Source organism: Megalops cyprinoides, chromosome 20, assembly GCF_013368585.1.
Source record: "Megalops cyprinoides isolate fMegCyp1 chromosome 20, fMegCyp1.pri, whole genome shotgun sequence".
NCBI classification, from domain to species: Eukaryota; Metazoa; Chordata; class Actinopteri; order Elopiformes; family Megalopidae; genus Megalops; species Megalops cyprinoides.
Window position 1 is genome coordinate 26,389,343 of NC_050602.1, and position 19,621 is coordinate 26,408,963.

The 19,621-nt window shown below is 47.7% G+C and overlaps 1 protein-coding gene across 1 annotated transcript in view; it reads left to right on the forward strand.

The window, feature by feature from the left end:
- Positions 1–2,358: 2,358 nt before the first annotated feature.
- Positions 2,359–19,621, forward strand: part of LOC118795339 (FERM, ARHGEF and pleckstrin domain-containing protein 2-like) — a 38,504-nt gene continuing 21,241 nt past the window's right edge. The window contains exons 1-3 of the mRNA XM_036553760.1: positions 2,359–2,426; positions 5,177–5,393; positions 18,579–18,683. Of these exons, the coding sequence (XP_036409653.1) occupies positions 5,202–5,393; positions 18,579–18,683 (297 nt within the window). The 5' untranslated portion in view covers positions 2,359–2,426; positions 5,177–5,201. The remainder of the gene's footprint in view (positions 2,427–5,176; positions 5,394–18,578; positions 18,684–19,621) is intronic.

A 19,621-nucleotide genomic window follows, 5' to 3' on the forward strand; every position in this document is an offset into this window, starting at 1 on the left:
ACTGTGTGCCCTTTCACGAGAGAATTCTTAAACATCCTAATGCCTACTAATTTGAAATGAAACAAACTTAAAACTGAATGTAAACTTTGATTTAGATTTCTCCTCTTTTGCTTCCCTTCACAATGTCTCTCAGCTTTATTTGGACACATCTCTCTCTCACATATACGTATATACATACATGTGTATACACATGCTTCTATGGTAAATGCTAATTGTGTCCAATATTAGGCAGCAGTGCACTGAATAGGTAGGGTAGACTTTACCTTGTCTCTGGGAAGCAGCTTTCTGTATTCAAGCTTGTTGTGGGATCTGTGTAGCAGACGCTGCCTGCTTCAAACGTGTATTGCCATTAATTGTTTTCTTCTGTAGTTGGTGTTATTGTGACTCAAAAAACGGCAGCATTATCAAGCACATTTTGTTCTTGTAGCAGGTTCTGGCCACTAGAGGGCACAGCAATCAAATACAGGTTATTGTAGCACAGTGGGTAGAGGGCAGTAAAATGCTGTGTCCTGCGCAAGCAAGCGCAAGCAAATTCTTATATAAATAAGGAACCATATTGTACGCTAGACTGCAATCGCAGTCCTGCGAGCAGGAGGCCTGTCAGGGCAGACAGGACCAGCCAGCAATTACAGCTATTCAGTTACAGCACCGGATTGAAGTCCCCTGTGTGATAACATGTCAAATTACCTCTGAATCTTGTAACTACTTCTGAAATAGTATCTCATTCAAGGATACAGCTAGAGCTGTATCTTTATTTGGGTCTACAGTCAGTGACTGGCCAATTGCAGATTATAAGATGCAGTGCCATTATAGTCTCAGTTTCAGTTTGTGAAGCAGCTCGGCGCACACATCAAACTTTGGTCACAGCCTTTTCTTGCAGAGTCACTAAAGACAACGTCAGCTTGGATGGGGAAGGGCAACAGCAAACACAGAAATTTATCAGGGCCTATGCAACCTGCTAGATCTCTATATGGGGAGTCACAATGTCATATTAAGTACCTGTAGCTCACATACACATACTGATCACACCACAGTGAAGTCATTATAAAGCAGTTTATGCAATTAGCAATGTAACAACCTTAATTTTACCACTTCAGAAATGTCCCGAGAATGTAATGTTATGAAAATGAACTCCTCAGTCCTACCATTCCTCCAGTATCAGTTTTGTACCAAATCTGAGCAGGCCCACAGCTGTAGAAGTAGATACTAATCCCATCCAAGGGATAGTTCTAAGACCCAACAATCTCATTTTAAAGGGCAGATCAATATGCTAAGGGATTTCCATCATCTACTATGAGTGAAAAAGAATAATGAGAACTGAGTGTTGCTCTGAACAACAACCTTTGGGATCAAGTTTCAATTTTACACCCCAGTGTTTGACCCAAAAAAAAGGATTCATTCTATACTAACGGAAAAATTAAATTTGAAATATGCTTTGCACATGCTTCATTCGCACGTTGGAAGTCATTAGTCACCGTTAGCCTTTACCAGGTGCACCTTACACGTTTGATGATGTCGCTGATGACGTCTGAACCACTGAACTACGTGCCGTAGTGCGAAAGCTCAGACACCTTTCCCATATGTGCTCGGCTTGCCATATTTTAAAAACTCATTTCACGGATTCCCAGTGTCGCTGTTTGTGCGGTACTGTGTTTGTCTTACATGGTCGCGCTTTGCACTTTGAGGAGGCTATTTTTGGGGCTGGGCTTGCGGTGGAACAGAGGCTCTTTGTTGCCGTGGTCTGAAACGGTGAACTCCCTTTGGGAACGCGGAGGGTAGGGTAACGACAGAGGAGCAGCAACTAGCTGCAGATCCTTACCCAATCATCACGTTACAAATAAGAAATCTGGATGTACACAGCACTTGACAGACGTGTCTGAACTTGAAAACATCACTGTATGTTCTGAGCGTGAACAGACCGTGCTCACATTTTGCGGTTGGATTTTGCACACTGTTGTTTGATGGATGGGTTTGAGAAATTCCATGTTTTTCATTTAAAAACTTTCATAAGCGTGTAAAGATCTCCAACTTCACCATACTTTTTTAAAGGCGAAACTTTTTGTTTCGTGAACCTCTAAAATTTCTAAGATTACGTTTATTATCTATAAGCTAGACCTGGTCGAGACTTTATATAAACATCTGTTTGTGGGTTATTGCACACTTTTAATAAATCAGAACATCTCCAGTGAAACTGACCTTGCCCTCTGACCAATCATTTTAAGATTTCACTAAACCAATCACGAATCATCAGCAGGTAATACAACACACCAATGGTAAGTAAGAGTGTGATATGTTTCTAGCCAATAGAAATCGGAGAGGGTATGAGACATGGCCAATGAGAAGGTACCCTAGCTTGTTGGTCTGTTCGGGATAGTCGCGTCTGAAAGTGTCGCTCGGGAGTTGCAGGAATAAAACAAGAAAATCAGGTACGACGTGGTCTTATTTATTTAACTTTAACGCTATACTGTTTGGGAATAAAGTGCTTGTTGACTGACTAGTTAACGAACGTGGTGATACCACAGTTAGCTAAAAGTTCAGCTGTTCACAATTTTACGCGTAAAGTCAGAAGTGCACGAAATACCTTTTGTGTGCCAGCGTTTAAGCCAGCTAACGCCAAGTTATCCAACCATCTGTCCAAATTGTTGTTAATTTGTGTCTTTTTTCCATTGCTGCTGTTCTGTTCAAAATAATTTCGCGCAAACGTTTAAAATCAAAGAGTTTTGATCAATTCTTTTTACCGAGCTAGGCAGCGAAACCTTAAGCGACAGCATGGCAACTTGGAGGAGAATGTAACGTTATCTAAAGAAAAGTTAATGAAACTGATGAGCCTACACGATAGTTTGCTTTGTGTTATTTTAAAAATTAATATCGATATGCATGTGCACTCGTGCACTTTTCATTCAGCAAGCCTGTCCTACAAAACGTCGGGAAAGTTTCGGAGATGCATGCACGAATGCTGCGAGTACAGCGCCTTTTAATCGTCAGCAGGCTGCACATACCCGGATAGCCGGTGGAAAACGGTGCACGATGAAGATTTAACAAAAAGGACGCAACAGAGATTTTGGCAGGATATTGAGCGTTAGACTAGCGATCTGTAAAACTTACGTTGCTAGCTAGCTCAGCAACGTTAGCTAGACACTTGACTCCTAAACACTAAACGGAAAAAAACTGTTTAGGCAGCCCAGCATGCTAAATGTAATACTTGATCACAGAGAGTGTGGCTAGCCTAGCGTCCTAATGGGGTTCAGAGCAATGCTTGCCCTGTGTCAGTGATCAGGCACCAGCAAGCTCTGACGTGCCTCCTGATTTTCGTCCACTCGTTTACTTTTCCTATCAAACAGGGCAAAATGCGTTTGTGCATAATGCATTTTAAGTGAGGGTAGTATTAAGTCACTTCTATAGATCGGGCTTATTAAGGCAGTCCATAGATGTTTGATTCTATTAAATGCGTAACTTTAAATTTTGCAGGTGAATTTTGTTTAAGATTGATATGACCGCAATGGTAATAGTTAAACCACCTGTAGGAATTCTGCAACGAACCCCAGGCCGGTAGGTACGCTGTGTTGTCGCATCTAGTTTATTCCATAACGCTGCTAGATACCAAGATGGTAATAATTACGCACTAGGTTTCTTGGTAGTTAGGATGGCTGGTTAGTCCTTTCTCAAATGAACTGAAAGGGATGAATAACGTTGGATTACCTGCTGCATGCAAACCACGTTCAGTTTGCACGTTTGTAGTGTTTCATTGTGCATGTCATTGTGCGTGTTGCATCGAGCCAATGCAGATGTAAAAAAAAAAAAAAAAAAAATCTTTCCCCTTTTCGCAAACTCGGACAGGTCCATGAATGCCTCAGGCTAATAGTAGAGCTCTGCTGTCGACTTAGCCAGCTCTCCGTCTCTGATGCGCGGTTGGACTTGTTTCAAACTCTACTAGCTAACTGCTTACCACAAAAATGCAGAGACGGAAGTAATTAAAATGGATTAAAGCGCCATTTGAAACCTTTTTTTTTCCAGAGTGAATTATCAGTGGGGCAGCCTGGCGAAGCTGTTTAAGAGTAACTCAAAGGCTTTATTCCTTCTGATAGACTCACAAAGGTTGTAAATGGAGAGTGGCGAGCGAAACTGTACCTTAGGATGATAACAGTTGAAATGTCACTGTTGTTGGCCATTGCCACAGAGGGGGAGATAAGAATTTGCTTCATGCATGAATGTTAGTGTCTAGAATTAGTCACATGTAAGAGAATCAGCTATCTTTGGACTGCCTTGCTATGCCTGATCTATGGAAGTGACCGTTAAAACTACCCACACTTGAAAATCATCCAGTTTTGTTCTTTTCTCAAACGTCTTTCAGAAGTTCTGCTCCTGTGGCTTTGTGGTTTTAAAAGGGCCACGTTGTCTTTTTCACCATCACAAGCAGCTATTGGTGTTTCTCTACATGTCGTGAAAGTGTTTAGGTTCAGTTTAGTCTCTTTGTGGTTCTTGTCATGGATTTAAACCTTCAGGAAACTTCCAGAATGTTTAAAGTGCAGAATTGCTTTAAAGATCAGCAATGTGTGTGAAGTGTTAGTGCTGTATCAGGGAATTGAATGTTGTAGTGACCCTAGTGGGGTTTGGGAAAGAGGACATGGTTTACTGGCTTGTAAACAGCCTTTTTCATTGAAGTGTTTTCTGAATTGACCGCCATGATATCTTATCCGAATTTAGACTTACACAAAGGCGTATCCACGGGATTGCACAACACTGATTGGCTGATCGGTTGCTAGAGAGATGAAAGCAGCTCATTTGTGACATTTCCTATTGTAGGCCACAACATCATCGTTCTCACATGCAGTTTCATTTATTTATTTATTTATTTTTTGATTGCAACCTCTAACTCTGTCTCCCGATTACTTATATGAAATGGCAGATCATTGGTCACTGCTGATTGACTAAAGGTCAGGATTTTACGACATACGGGTTAAGGTTCACCGGGATGTTAACGGTTCAGCTGAGACAAACTCACAGTTGAGACAGTTGAGGACGGTGGTTGGAAAGAATTTGAGCGCTGCTCACTCTGTGGCTCTTTGTTGCCATTAACAGTTTGTCGCCAACGTGAAAGATGGCTGACTGAAGCCCTCTGTGTGCTGGGGTGTATTAGTGTCTGTCCTGAGGCGTCCCACTCTGTTTGGGCCCGCAGGGTGTGGGTGGGCCGCGGGTGAGCGATGGGCGAGATCGAGGGCTCCTACCGGGTCCTACCGACCCCAGGGACCCGCCTGGGGGCCCAGTTCAACGCGGGGATCAGCACCCTGGAGCCAGGACAGAGCCTCGGCACCGCCGGGGGGAGGGGCCAGGACAAGGGCCTGCAGATCCGGGTCCAGGCGCTGGACGACACCCAGGACGTGTACGAGATGGAGGTGAGTAGGACGACACCCCCCCCCCCCCCATGTGCACATTGTCCCAGTGCACCACCCTCTGTGCTTACTGACTGTGCACCTGAAGGATAGTGTGTTTTGTAAAGGTTAATGTGGGATCAAAAGGCTTCATTGAAAAGCTGGCGGTAACCAATTATGATTTCTCGTGTCCTTTGGATCGTTTTACGCCCCGAGGGAAAACAGTGTTTCAGTGCAGCGAGTCCCTGGCTGCCTCAGTTAGCGTGCTGTTGCGTAGGGACAGCTGCTGTGCGGACCTGGCTTTGAAGCTCGGACCCTTCTGGAAGACGGCTTGCGGAGGCAGGCGGCCAGGCTGGCAGGACAGAGAGACTTAGAGGGAGACCAGGGGCCTGTGCTCTCTCTGACCTGTCGGCTGGCTTTGTCATCGGCTGTATCACTGCAGGCCGTGCTAGAGCTTTCCCCTGTGGAGTGTTGCACAGGCTGATGGGGAAGACAGGGCTGAAAACAGAAGTGCATTCCTGGACAGAACAGCAAACCCATGGGCTGCTGTCCCCTCCCCCTGTGAAGTGCAGACCAAAACTGTAACGCTGCCTGCATGCGCTTTTTTGTTTCTGTTTGGCTTCTCTCGCGTTGGTCTCCTACATTAACTCACTGCACAGGTACTTCTACAGTACCGACAGTGTTTATAAAGGGGCTTGCTGTTCTGGGTGTGGCTCTTTTTCTCAGCGAGGGAAGGTTTGCGTTGGACCCAGCTGGTGTCTGTAACACGGTAGTGTGAGGTAGGAGGCAGTTGATAGCACACAGTGCTTCCTGGTCAGATTCAGTGTGCCCATACTGTGCATGCTCCTTAACAACGAGCAGTGCATTTCTCTTCCAGGTGACCAGTTGGCCAACGTGATGCTGTGCAGCTATCAAAAAAAAGTGACCCTTGCTTCGGTTTGATTGAACCCTGGTTTCCTCTGTGCAAAGTTCTCTGAGCTTCTCAGCCGACCTCTGGATTGGAGCAGATCTCAGATCTGTCATTGTTTGCCTGCAGCAGATGGCCCACCTATCCTGCCACTGTGTGTCATCTGGTTTAGGACTTGTCCCTCCTGGCCTGCCTGCTTTGAAGTATGTGTTTATTGTTCTTTGACACGTTCGCAGCGAAAGCAACAGTTGGGATCCAGCTTACCGGGTTATATGCGGAGTGACAAGACGGAGTGACAAAACAGAACAGAATGGCCTGGCGTAGGAGAGAGAGAGAGGCAGAGGGAGACATGCTCTCTGAGTCTGAAAGGTCAGACACATCTGTTTGGTGCACAGATACCCAGCCAAAGACTGCACATATAGGTGGAATGAGTGAGTGACAGCTGTCACAAGATGACTCGTCTGAATTTAAATAGAGGGTTGCAGAAAGCGTGTACTCTGTTAATCCCAGGGCTTTGTTTTGCGTGCCTGCCAGTCCATAAACATTGTGGCTCAGATGCCTCTCACCATGGCCTACAGTAAGGCTGGTGTACTGGCCAGGACTGTGGAACAGAATGCTCTGGCTGCTGACCATTCAGATATAATGACTGTAGGAAAATATAATTCTTATGAAGTTCTGGTTGGGACAGTGTTGGATATTTGATATTTTGGCTACATTTGATACGGATGTTTCTGTTTTTTCTCTGTAAGATGCTGATTTTTTTTTCCCCTGCATTTTCCCTGGTTGTTTCCATGCGATTTCACGCGGTTCTGCTTCACTGACGCATTTTTTTAGCTGTGCATTGCTTCTCTCTGCTGAGCCAGCGGTTGTCCTTACAGTATGTGTGTCTTCAGTGTTCAGATTCCATGACCAACACCGGTTTATGGAGGGGTGACTGGTGCGTGACTGGGCTGTTCCTTCGGTCGGCCCCGTTTGACGCATTCTCTCGCATTTCTTCTCCAGGGCAGTGCACCGCCCTGACGGACGACACTGGTTCTTGTTTTCCTCTGCTGCCTGTCGATCAGATGTCACGGGGGGGTTGTGTTTGGGAGGTGCTTTTTATAGCCCTCAGCTTTGTTTACATAAAGTGGGGAGGCGGAGGGCAGAAGGCTGGCCCCCGGGCGGTGTCTCTGGCCCCCGGGCGGTGTCTCTGGCCCCTGAGGGCGGTGTCTCTGGCCCCTGAGGGCGGTGTCTCTGGCCCCTGAGGGCGGTGTCTCTGGCCCCTGAGGGCGGTGTCTCTGGCCCACCGGGCGGTGTCTCTGGCCCCCCGGGCGGTGTCTCTGGCCCCTGAGGACCCCTGTGGCCGCGGCAGCCTGCGATTGTGGTGGGCGGTGCCGGTGGTGCGTCCGCAGCGTCCCTGTCATGGCCGCAGTGACAGAGGCCCGGCCACACTCTCCCCCGTTCCCCGCGGCCCTCGCCCCGGAGTTTAACTTCGTCCGTAAACAAATTCCACCTCAGAGGAGCGGAGCGACCGAAATACATTTGCGCTCCTGATTTGTGGCTCTTTTGGAATGCAAGCCTCCCTCAGCTTCTGTTCTGTAAATAGGTGGGATTGAAGGGGGGAGTTGCTGTACATTATTCAGCGGTCGTTTGAGGTGCCTCGGCTTGGATGGGGTAGCCTGCCGAGTCTCAGACCTGAGGAAGGGCTTTACCCATGTGGGAGACCCCCCCCTGAGTTTTCCCGCGTTTTGAACGTCACCTGCTGTCTGTGCAGTTAGCTGCCGTCTTCTTGAGTGGGTTTTGTTCTCGTTTGGCGGGAGTAACCGCTGGGTTGCCAGTGATCGGGGAGATTTAGTGTAGATTCGTTTCTGTCGACGCCAGCCTTTTCCGAGACTTTGCAGCCCTGTGATTTGTACTCTAAAAATACCCAGTGGAACTGATGTTAAAATTTCTCTGCAGAGTTCTTTCCAAAAGAAACGCGGCCCGTTCTTTCCTGAAGAAAACGTTTTTAAACCCCTGAAGTTGCATAATGCCTGGTTTGTCATGAGCAAAGAATAGACGGCGGGTAGCAAACTCCTTGATTTAATACGACAAGAATGCAGAACTCGGTGCAGACTGCCTTTGATCTGTAGCGTATCCTCGCCTGAAAGTTCCAGCATGCTGGATATGTTTAGACGAGTTGGCTGGCGCTATGAATTTTGTTTGTTCCAAAATTTTCAGCTCAGCTGCAAGATATTGCCTAGGTCATGTTAGCAGTGTTGTCTTCTTTCCCCTTAGGTCATTAAACAGCCGTTTCTTATTTGAGCCAAGGATCTCTAGGATTTTTGTCAAATAAATATTTAATGTTTTGGCCTCATATTGGATGGTGTATCAGGCACTGTTTATATCAGACTAAAACCATGTCAGGCAACTGGGCATCTCTCCTACTCATGGTGCAGGAAAAACTTGTGTCCTTTTACCTGAACAATCTTAATCAGAGTAAGTTCCTTCATGTTGTGACAGTAAGATCTGGTAAAAGTGTTGGACAAACCAGTAGTTTGTAGAATGGCCCTCTGAGGACCAGTGACTTGGGCTGTGCTATGGCTGGCACCGTATTCACTATGGTTCATTTTCAAGTGCTTTACTTTTCCAGAAAACCTAAAATTAAATCTCAAGCTCCATTTAAGTCCAACGTAAATGATAAGGTGAACTTGAACCCTTGGTGCATTTTCAGAGGAAATCCAGAGGTGCCCTTGATTTTGGACATTTTTGATCTTTTTTTTTTTTTTTTTCATCCCCTCTGCTGTTTATTTGTGAGGGCCGGCGACTGAGAGATGATATCTGTCAAGCTGGGGACGATCTTGGCAGTAACGGCTCTGTAGAAACACAAACACACCACATGTTTGAGAATGTAGGGCGAACGATGCCAAGGCACAGTGTGTGTGCTTTAATTATGTTAAGCGACTAATGTGTGCCTCATGGCAGCTTTTTAAGGTTAACTCGCAGTGCAGTCACTCAGGGGGACATTAGCGCTGTTCGCTGCTGTCGCTGACGGCGTGTGCCAGGAAGGGCAACACTGCAGCGACATTCTGACACACGTACGGTGTGCGCTGCTTTGGAACACTTTTCTGCTCACCCGTTTAGCCAGGTCTGATTTCCTGACAAAGCTGTCTGCTTTTGTCAGAATAGTGGCGTATGGCTCCAGTTCTCTTTTTGCAGAATTAAAAAAAAATTAATAATAATATTTAAAAAATCAATTGATTTTAATTGATTTTTGAGTTTTGGTAATGTTCTTGTGCCTGTAGCACATTTGTTTTGCTTTTATTTGCAGAATGTCCCATCTTTTTCATGTAAAGGAAGAAATGGGAGTATTGAACATGTGTCTATATGAAAGGGTAACGCTGAAAATGGGAATGGCGTGAAAGCTGGGCCGGTCATGTGATGTGGTAGACAGGTGTGAAACTCCGGTAGGTGTTCCACAGTGTCCTCCTGTGTGGGTTCTCCCTGTTCTTTCAGTAAGAAGACCTTATTGATTACCTGGTTGGACAGAATCCTCTAGGCAGCCAAAAATTGCTTCCCTGTCATATTTTTTTTTTTGTTGTTTCTTGTCTGTGATTCCTGCATAGCAGTGTTTTCATGCACAGATGCCTGAGGCTCGCGCAGTTTGTCTGAGATTAGGTAGATTTCTGCACTGGTAACACAGTGACATATTTTTGGTCAAAAATGGTGCGCTTGTGTGCACACACGCTGATGTTTTTGTTGCCTTTTATTTACAGCATTGAAAATGTGTGAGGAAAAAGAAGGGGGAAGCCTGTTGGGGCTCTAGAAATGCTTTCTCTTCTTGCTGTGTGATGTTGGCATTAGCGGGTGATTGGAAATGCTGGATTATTTCAGGGAGAGGCCTCCTGTTGCTGTATGTTGTTAGCATTAGGAGGTGAAGTGAATGGAGGGGCTGGATTATTTAAATTAGCAGCCTCTTTTTGCTGTATGATGTGAGCGTTAGCGGGAAAAGTGGACGGAGGGGCTGGATTATGAGGGAGGGGCCTCATGCAGCCCCCACCGCGATTCGCTGAAATCCCACTGGTGTTTGTTTCCACTGGGGCGTCCTGGGCCAGCCAATCGGAAACAATAAGGAAGCGGCTTCACCCGGCCGGATATCCTGCCCTGTTAGGTAGGGAGGGAACATCAGGAACCGCCCGGGCCCGGCTTTGGAATACGGACCGGTGCAGAGTTATCGTTTTGTGGATGCTTCTCTGTGTCTCACCTGCTGTGTGGGTCTGTGCTGGGAGTGTGGGGCCCCTTTCTGACCCAGACACATGCAGCGTCTCCCCCTCTATCAGGGTCCATTTGCAGAAAACACTGTGCTGTGACCTAAATCTATCTTTCTGCAGCCGTTGCAGTAATGAACCCCCCCCTCCAACCCACACACACACACACACACACACCATGACAGCTGCAGTTTGAACATATCAAGGGCAGCGCTGTGGCAGAAATTACTCATGCTAGTGGAGTGGTAATCTTGTTTGTCATATGTGGACTTAATCTTGTCATTCTGTGTGAGACAAGCGCTTTTTATGCATGCGGGTCCGAGGAGTGGCGTGCCGTGGCCCACATTTTAAATACCCGCTGCGGAGACAAAGGCCCACAGCATTTTAAACCTCCAGAGAATGCTGGAGCGCCGGGACATGGTGCGTCAGACATTTCCCCTGGTGAAAACATGGCCTCCGCTCCAGAGAAACGCGCCGACCTGAACGGGTCAGTGTCCCGTTTGTGGAGCGGGAGAGAGGTCTCCCCTGCTCTGGCGCAGCTCCGGTGGGCCTGGAGGAAACTCCGGACGGTGAAGCTGTCCATGAGCCCTGGCTCGGTGAGGGAGGGGGGGGGGGGGGAGAATCCCTTAATCAGGCAGCACACGGCGGTGCCAAGCGCAGGACAGCATCCAGCAGCTCTCGCATACAGGGAGAGGCTGGCCAGTGCTACCGCTTGTGTGTGTCAGCGGTAATTCTCTCTGCGGAGCTGTAATGGAGAACATCAGCTCTCCGCTTGTTTGCCGGAGCCTTTTCTGGCAGGATGGGGGGGGGGGGTGTCCTGTGTGCCAGGCCCCTCAGCTGAACCCTCCTCTAGCCTGTCCTTCATCACTGTCCTCCGCTGTTTTTTCGGCAGCTCTTAGACGTGCTAGCGCTCTGTCTTTTTTCCAGCAGTTTGCCTGTAAGATTTATGACCGCTCTTTGCATTCTGAGCACAGAGAGGCTGGGGTAAGATGCTCCGGAATCCGCAGAATAAATCTAATAGGCCTCCTTGAGCTGTGAGGGAGTCGGTGAACCTCATTTCCATTTCATCCACTGAGTTAAATGCACCCTGCTGTGCCCATGTTACAACTCGCAGCCCTGCCTCTTAATGCCGGGTGGCAATGTAGCATAGTGGTTAAGGAGGAGGACTTGTAACCGAGAGGTTGCCGGTTCAATCCCCGCTGGGACACTGCTGCTGTACCCTTGGGCAAGGTACTTAACCCACAATTGCCTCAGTAAATATCCAACTGTATAAATGGATAACATTGTACAGAACTGTAACCTATGTAAGTCGCTTTGGATAAAAGCGTCTGCCAAATGAATGAATGTAAATGAATGTAAATGCCCACGTTGTTTTCATAACTTGAGCGCTGTTATTTTTTTTGTTTCCCCCCTTCACATGGTACATTACCTGAATTTCCTAGAACCCTCGGAGGTAATTGATGTCTCCATGGCGACAGACTCATTTGAAAGCAGAAATTTAGTCTTGTGACAGGTGGTGATGATTCATCAGTGTCTCTAAACCCCTGCAGTCCGGTGTCTTATCAGCCGTGAATATCCTGCAGGCCCCTAATTGCAAACCTGCTGACACTGTGCATGTAGGCGGGTCTGTTTGCCGATTACCGGACTAGTTTGACAGCTGTTTAACTTCGAAGGCCTCTACCTCTGCCATGTACGCAGCCTCGCTTTTGAAGGAAAAGTATGAATTTATGCCAAGCATATTTCTCTGTTGAGGGATTAAATACTTAGTAAACAATTAAATGCTTAAATGCTTTGGAGCTGCACAGTTGCAGATGGAATTGGCTTTGTTTTTGCTCAGGCCCAGATTCCTCTACCTGGATGTCATGGGGAACATACCACTGAAATATAATAAAGGTGAATAGTATAGTTTGCTAATCAGAAGTATGAGTCAGCCATTAAGCATTGTGTTCAGAGAGGTGTGAGGTGTGCAGGGCTTCTGTTACTCGGCTGAAACGAAGATGTGGTGTGACGGCAGGGTGACCGCTGGCCAGAGGCAGCCGTGGGCGGGAGAGCGGCTCTGCTCGGGCCCCTGGGGGGCCGGCGTGTGAGGGGGGGGGGGGGGGCGGCGGGAGGGGCCAGCGCTAGCGCATGGTCACGGGCAGGAGGCCCCTCCCACGCCGCAGAGGAGAAAGCCCGGCCTTGTGGTGTCTGGCTGGGGGAACAGCCTGGGGAACAGAGGCTCCTTTGATCCAGAACGAGCGAGCCTCAGCCAGCCCCCGCTGCCTCGGGGAGGGGGGCGCGGGGTTGGGAGGGGGGTCTTCTCTCCTCTCCTGTGTGAGAAAGTGGAGGAAGGGGGAGGGGTGGGGGGCCAGGGCTCAGTCACACTTCTCCAAAGGAGCACATAAACTGCATGATCGACAACCGTGGGGGGTGGGGGGTGGGGGGGGGGGGGGGTTCTGGGGGGGTTGCGGAGAGGTTCCCGGTGTTAAAAGCGCCGTTGTGTTAGGGGGTGTGAGGTTCAAGGGAGGGAAGGATTCGAGCTGCTAAAGGCCACAGGAAGTTTTGCCAAGGAATTTAAGACTGGCCCCTTAAACTTTTAACCCCCCTGTGGAGAGAGACACTGAAATAGTTTTCCAAGTTGTTCTGTGAAGGATGATGTACCTGAATTGGTAGGCTTGCTGGCAGTGGAGTCTTAGCATTTTAGAAGGTTGAATTACTGCATTATAAAGCGAAGAGTGCTGGCCAGTGCTCTCTTCTTGAAGTTCCCAGATAGAAACATGCACACTACTACAGGCAGAACGAGACATGTGCTCATTCTCCAAAGATTTGTGCCTGGAAAGTGTGAATCAAATCAATCTGGAAGCTTCAGAAAGTGAGAGCTGGCTGGGTTTATTTCTGTATTTGGGCCCAGAGCATTTTAACATCACGAACATTTTTTTAGTTGAGCTCATCAAACTGCTTCCTATTTCCTCCGTCGTTTAATCTATGATCTTGATTTAGCGTCCAGTATTTTTGTGTCCGGAAAATAACCTACTGTGACATGTGTAACACTTTGTGAATTTGTGACGATTCTGGTTCTAACTTAATGGGAATTGCAGAGGCTCTGTAGGGTTTGTGGAGTTGTCCTACAGTAAGCCAAGATACTCCTCGGCTGAAATAGGCTGCTGCCTTAAATTTTGTTCAGTAAGCAGATAGAATGTGTTATTTTGGTGTGCGTTTTGAATACGCTCTATATAATTTCATGTTCTCCTGTGGTCAGAATTAGTCATTATAATTGTGCGTTTACATATAATTGGAACTGTGGATCAGGCTGGAAATACTCTGCTGGAGAAGCTCTCAGAGCGTGGGCCTGGAGCGGGGGAAAACAGTGCCCTCTCGTCTCAGAAAGGCCTCTCTTTCGCAGAAGAGTAAGGCAGTGAGATGCATCAGAACGTCCATTAAAGTGGTCCGTGTGAGTTTGAGGCTGGTCTGCTAATTACTTGTTTTACAATGGTCTCTGTGTTTTGCGGAGGCAGTAGTAATGTATGGCATTGCGGAAAGTGGAGCAGTGTGTGAAAGGGTGACCATGCGTACATTACGCAGTGCATCTGGGCGATGACACGCCGGAGCGTTACGCTCTGAGCGCGTGTGGGTGTCAGTATTAGGCAGAGTAAATGACCTCCAGCTCATTGATATGGCCTCCAGCTCCAGCCCCCACTTGCAGGGCTGCCAGATAGCGGTTTCACCCCCCCCACCCCACCCCCACCTTTAATCACAGCTTTACCACATGCCGCAGTGAGCCTGTCCCAGCCCGGCTAGAAGCGGCACGCCAGAGCAATCAGAAAATCCCAGAGCAATCAATGCGGTTGTCTGCTTTTCTTTGAGGTTGTCCGAGGGAGCGCTTCCTCTTCCTCTCACTCCTGCTCTGATGGCCAGTCCTAATTCTGCCACAGCGCTCGGGCTGGTTTGACCCACAGAGGCTTTGTAGTGTGGTTTTGATTGGCTAGCCCTGTGCATGTGATGTGTGATGTCATTGTGGGAAGCAGTGGGCAGCTGTCTGTGTAAGACTGAGGCAGTCGGTTGTTAAAGTCGTGTCCACAGCAGGTAAAACCCTGCCCCTCCCCTGAACACACACACATGCACACACATTTTTATCCAGCTTCTTAGGGCAAGCGTCGACCATTTACTGCCATTCAAAGGTGGAGAACACCTGGTTTCAGATGGGAACACCCATGTCCTGCTTAGCTTTGTTCTTGGTCTTGCTCCACCTGTGTTTCTCCGCAGTGCTTATTCTCAGCCGTTGGCTTGCCTGTCGAGCTGCTCCAGAACTCAGATGACAGCATGTCTCTCTGTCTGCCTTTGGGTGTGACGATGTCGGCTGCAACTCAAGCATGTCATTCAGAGACACTGGAGTCAAATCCTCACATGTCAGTAACGTCTGTATTGACGTAATGCGGATTGAGAAATTTCTGAAACGTTACTATAAAAAAGGTGTGTTTTCAGCACTGGCGCACCGCAACACTTGACATGTCTATAACTCCAGCCGTAACTTGAGTGTTTTCCTTATTCGTGTGGTGTTTGTACGCTGTGTTGGATTTAGAGTCACACGTATGTGTTTACGATGGTGCTGGTTATCGCAGCACTGTGTGAAGGGTTGACACAAGGGTGTGGATGTGCTCTCTGTGTTCCATTGTTACTTTATTAAATGCACTTGTTATACTTTTTTTTTTTTTTTTTTTTTTTATAACTCGCTCTGGAGAAGAGGAATCTGACCCACAAAGTGTAAATTTAGAGGATGTCGTGGTGAAGAAGCTTCTGCTTCTGGCATTTCAGCTGAGACTGATCCAAAAGAATGAAAGCAATACAGAACCACAGTCAGGAAGTTTCATGCGTAAGGGTAAATGACACACATTCATTTCCATCTTGACATTATGCAGAAGTAGAGCCGACACAATGCAAATGTTCTCCCCTCTCTTTTGAAAAGGCAGTTCATTGTATTGTTTTACATTTTAGGTTAGTAACAGAAATATGCTGTTGTCCAGGACTGGGTAGAGGAAGTATTTCAGTAATACTCAAATGTACAACCTGTCGAGGCATCTGAGCGAGATGGGTGTTAAAAGAGGGTTGGAAGCAGAGGCCTAATTAGTAGGCTGTGTAGAGGACATTGCACTGTGCTCTGTACAAGCCTGAACACCACCAGTGAACGGCCCCAGGGCCTTTCCACATACACTGAGACTGAGTGGTGTTGTAAGGTTGTTTTGGTGTAATTCCGGTTAGTTTGCAATGAAGCTTTCGCCCTTGAATAGAGCAGCTCTCCCCCTTGCCCATGGAGATGTGGTGTTTTTGAAACTCTTATTCCCGGACATTAAGGATTTCTGCTGCGGGGGGGTGGGAGGAACCTTAAACCAAACCTGGCTATGAAGCTGCTTGGTAATAAACAGGAGTTTTTGCACAGGGGTGGATCATTTCCTTTTTTCCACTCATGTCTTAGAAGGCTGTGTGCGTGAACGTGAGATCATTTTGACAGATGCACTCAGCCGTTCGCTCCAAGTTGAGCTTTGCCTCCCTGCTTTCTTAAATGAACCAGGACCCCCCCCACCTCCACAAAAACAGCTGTCCCAGATCCCAGATGTGTGGAGGAGCAGCTTGCCCACTCGCTGTGACGGGTAGAGCTAAAAACCTGCTGTGTTGGACTGAAAGATGTGTCTGTGCTGCTTTCTCCTGTTGTCTGCTGTGGCGAGTCTTGCAGTGAGGTTCGGTCACGGCATTGGTTGCTTTTCTGGCCCAGGCTTGTGTTTCTGCCCCTACAAGCGGGACGGTCAGATTTTCCAGATTGTCGAAGAAACATGTGCTTGGTTGTATTCTCCTCAGCTGGACGGTGCTGGGCGGGGCTAGCCCACTGACCCCATTCAAGCTGTTCCTGGTGTACAGAGGCACTGAGGGGGGTGCATGTTGTGGGGACCGTCCCGTTAGTTGCAACATAATGCTGTTGCAGAAATGCTTTCAGATTTAAAATAACGGAATTCTCTCCCACTGAGGAAGCTAAAACTGTGGTCAAGTTTTAAAGGCTGCGCGTGTGTGTGCTGTGTGCTGGATTTGGTTTTATTACCTTCATCCTCTTACTGAGTTGTTTTTTGACATGTTTGATTTTTTTGTGGCTCTTCCATGCTGCACTCAAGTCCCTTGGGTTTTGATAAAAGCACAAAATAAATCAAATTAAAATTATATTAAAATGTACACAAATGTAGTGTTGTCATGTTTGCCCATGACCGTCATGCTGAAATCTCATTAAAACCCTGTTCTGTTCAAATCATTAGCAACGCTGGGTTTTCGGTTGAGTGTCATGCGTGTAGGGACAGCACATGGTCTCACTGCAGCTGAATGGGAGTGTAGACCAAGGGTGTAGGTTTGCATATGGATGGTAGGGACATGTCCCTACCAATATTTTGGGAGGACAGAATTGTCCGTACCAATATTTGAGCGAACTCGTTCGCGTTATCTTCGGAGTGAAGTCATATTAGATAATTCCGATGTGCCCTCGGTTGTTGTGTCCCTACCAATGTTGAGGCCAAACCTACGCCCTTGATGTAGACTGTTGACTGTTATGTTCACCTGGTCCTCATACATGGAATTTCCTGGGAAGTCAGACATGTTCTCATCAATTATTTACAAACAGACGTGTGTGCGTTTCTCGGCAGTGTGTGAGGCAGCAGTGAAGCATTGTGGTAAAGGAGCAGGACTTGGAACTGGAAGGTTGCCGGTTCGATTGCCCACAAGGGCACCGCTGCTGTACCCTTGGGCACGGTACTTAACCCAAGATTGCCTCAGTAAATATCCAGCTGGATAAAGCTCTGGATAAGAGTGTCTACTAAACGCTTATAACGTAATGTAATGTGGTGTGTGTTGAGTTGGCGGGAGGTGTTTTGCGTGGAGACCTCTCTGCATGACGCTGTGGGTGAAATCGTCGTGGTGATCGCGGCAGAGGCAGCTGGGGGGGGGGTGGTGTGATGGCGCCGGGCCCACCAGACCCGGCCAGGCGTCCGTTTATGTGAGCGTCAGACTTGATAACATGCAGGATTAAGCTCCGTTCTGGAGCCAGATGAAAAGCCCTGCCTCTCTGGCTGCTCTGTGTGTGTGAGAGAGGCCGGAGGCCAGTAAACATGTCACTCTGTAAGTTATTCTCTGTTAAGTCAGTCTCCTCGCGTATTTGACTAGATTAGTTTGCCGGAAGTATTAAATTGTTTTTGCTTTGCTTTTTCAGTGAAGGATTATGTTATAATCATGTCTCTGGTAATCTGCTGAAGCAAAAACAGTAGGATTGTGTCATTGGAATTCAGATGTAAAACTCGGTGATACACACGGTGGGTGAGTGGGTGAGCGAGCTGCTGTTTCTCTCTCTAGCCCCTGTGCAAAGGGGTACAGATTCCTCCTGCCAACTGAAAGCAGCCTGTTCCTGCGCTCTTTTTTTTTTCTTTTTTGGTTTTTACATCGCATCCAAATGTTTCCCTCTGTAATTTTCTTTTAAAAAGTCACGGTTTGGGGTTCCAAACCCTAAGTGCTGTGTGTTTTCTGTAAATAGTAATTAGCCTCCAGTTTGGTAGAAATAGACCGAGTGAGCGAGGGACCCAGCGCTAAACTGCCCCAGATTGCTTTCCCTGAGACGCTGTGCTTCTCTGGGCGTACGCCTCTGGTCTCCTTCCTCTCGGCTGAATGTTGACAAACAGCCTGGCGAAATGACCTCTGTGAGTGCAGGTGTCGTCCCCGCCCCCGAGTGGGTCGCGGGTGCGAGGTCTCGCTCCGTCCCTCTATGCCCCGCGTCGGGAGCCCTGCTCGGTCGGACACGCACCGTGCTAAACGGGAGGAATTATTCATCCCTGATCCCTCTGACACTCATTAACCTGACGCTGAATTAATCTTCACAGCAGATAAGCTTCTCTCTCCGCACATGTAGTGCCTCACTCACCCTGCCAGCTCCCGTTCATCACACAGGCGGAAAGCTGCTGTTTCCGAGCAGGCCGTCCAACCTGGAGACGCCAGGAGGCTGTGCGTTAAAGGAGAAATTTAATCTTTTTCTCTCTCTCTCTCTCTCTCTCTCTCTCTCCCTCCCTCCCTCCCCAGTCCAAGGCTGACGGTCAGGCCATTCTGAATGAGGTTTTCCAAAAGTTCAACATCATCGAGAGCGACTACTTTGGCCTGGAGTTTCAGAACACACAGATGAACTGGGTATGCAACTGAAACGATGCTACGGTTCTGCTCTTCACCATAACACACTGGCAGTAAATACTGCTGATGAAATAGAGGCTTATTGTGCATATAAAAAGTGTAATTTACTGTGTAATATTTGAGCTGGGATGCCACACTTGTTGGAGATTTGACTGCGCTCCAGAGAAACCCCCCACACTAAAGCAGTATGTTCGGACTGTCTGGCAGCCCTAAAATGGACTGAGGACAGTGTGAACCGTTTACAACCACATGAGCAAAGAATCTACAACCATTTCCTGTCAAAGTGACTTTCACCTCTTAGAAGGATTTATGCGGATTGCTCACTTATCTTCCTTCAAGTGTGTGCATGAGAAGGTGAATTGGGGTAGATTTTTCTACACACAGTGACCTGATTGAGCGGAGTAAGGTGCACAGGCCTCCATTAGACATGCTGGTGTTGTGAATTACACAGGTGTGCTTATTTTTCCCCTCTGAGAAACAGTACAGTGCCCCCCAGGGTGGGAATGGGCAGACCCCCCAGGGTGGTGAGGTGGGGGAGGCCACTGAGGGGTGAAGGTGTCCTGAATTTTACAGCTCTCCGTGGGGCAGACTCTGCTGTGCTGGGCGCGGGGGGGGGGGCGCAAGGTCAGCCGAAATGGGACCAAGTTTTCACTGTTTAATGCCGTTGGTTATTCATTATAAGACCTCACTGAAACAGAGATGCTGAAAACAGCACGCATACACACACACACACACACTGCCTCACACTGTTGCTTTCAGTGCCACACTGACAGTTATTTACACAGAGACACACTTAGGCAGTCCCTCCCCGCTGCGGTCTGAGTACATTTACATTTACATTTATTTATTTAGCAGACGCTTTTATCCAAAGCGACTTACAAAAGTGCATACAGTGCATACAGTGCATACAGAGTAGCTCCCCGTTCCAAGCCAGCCCT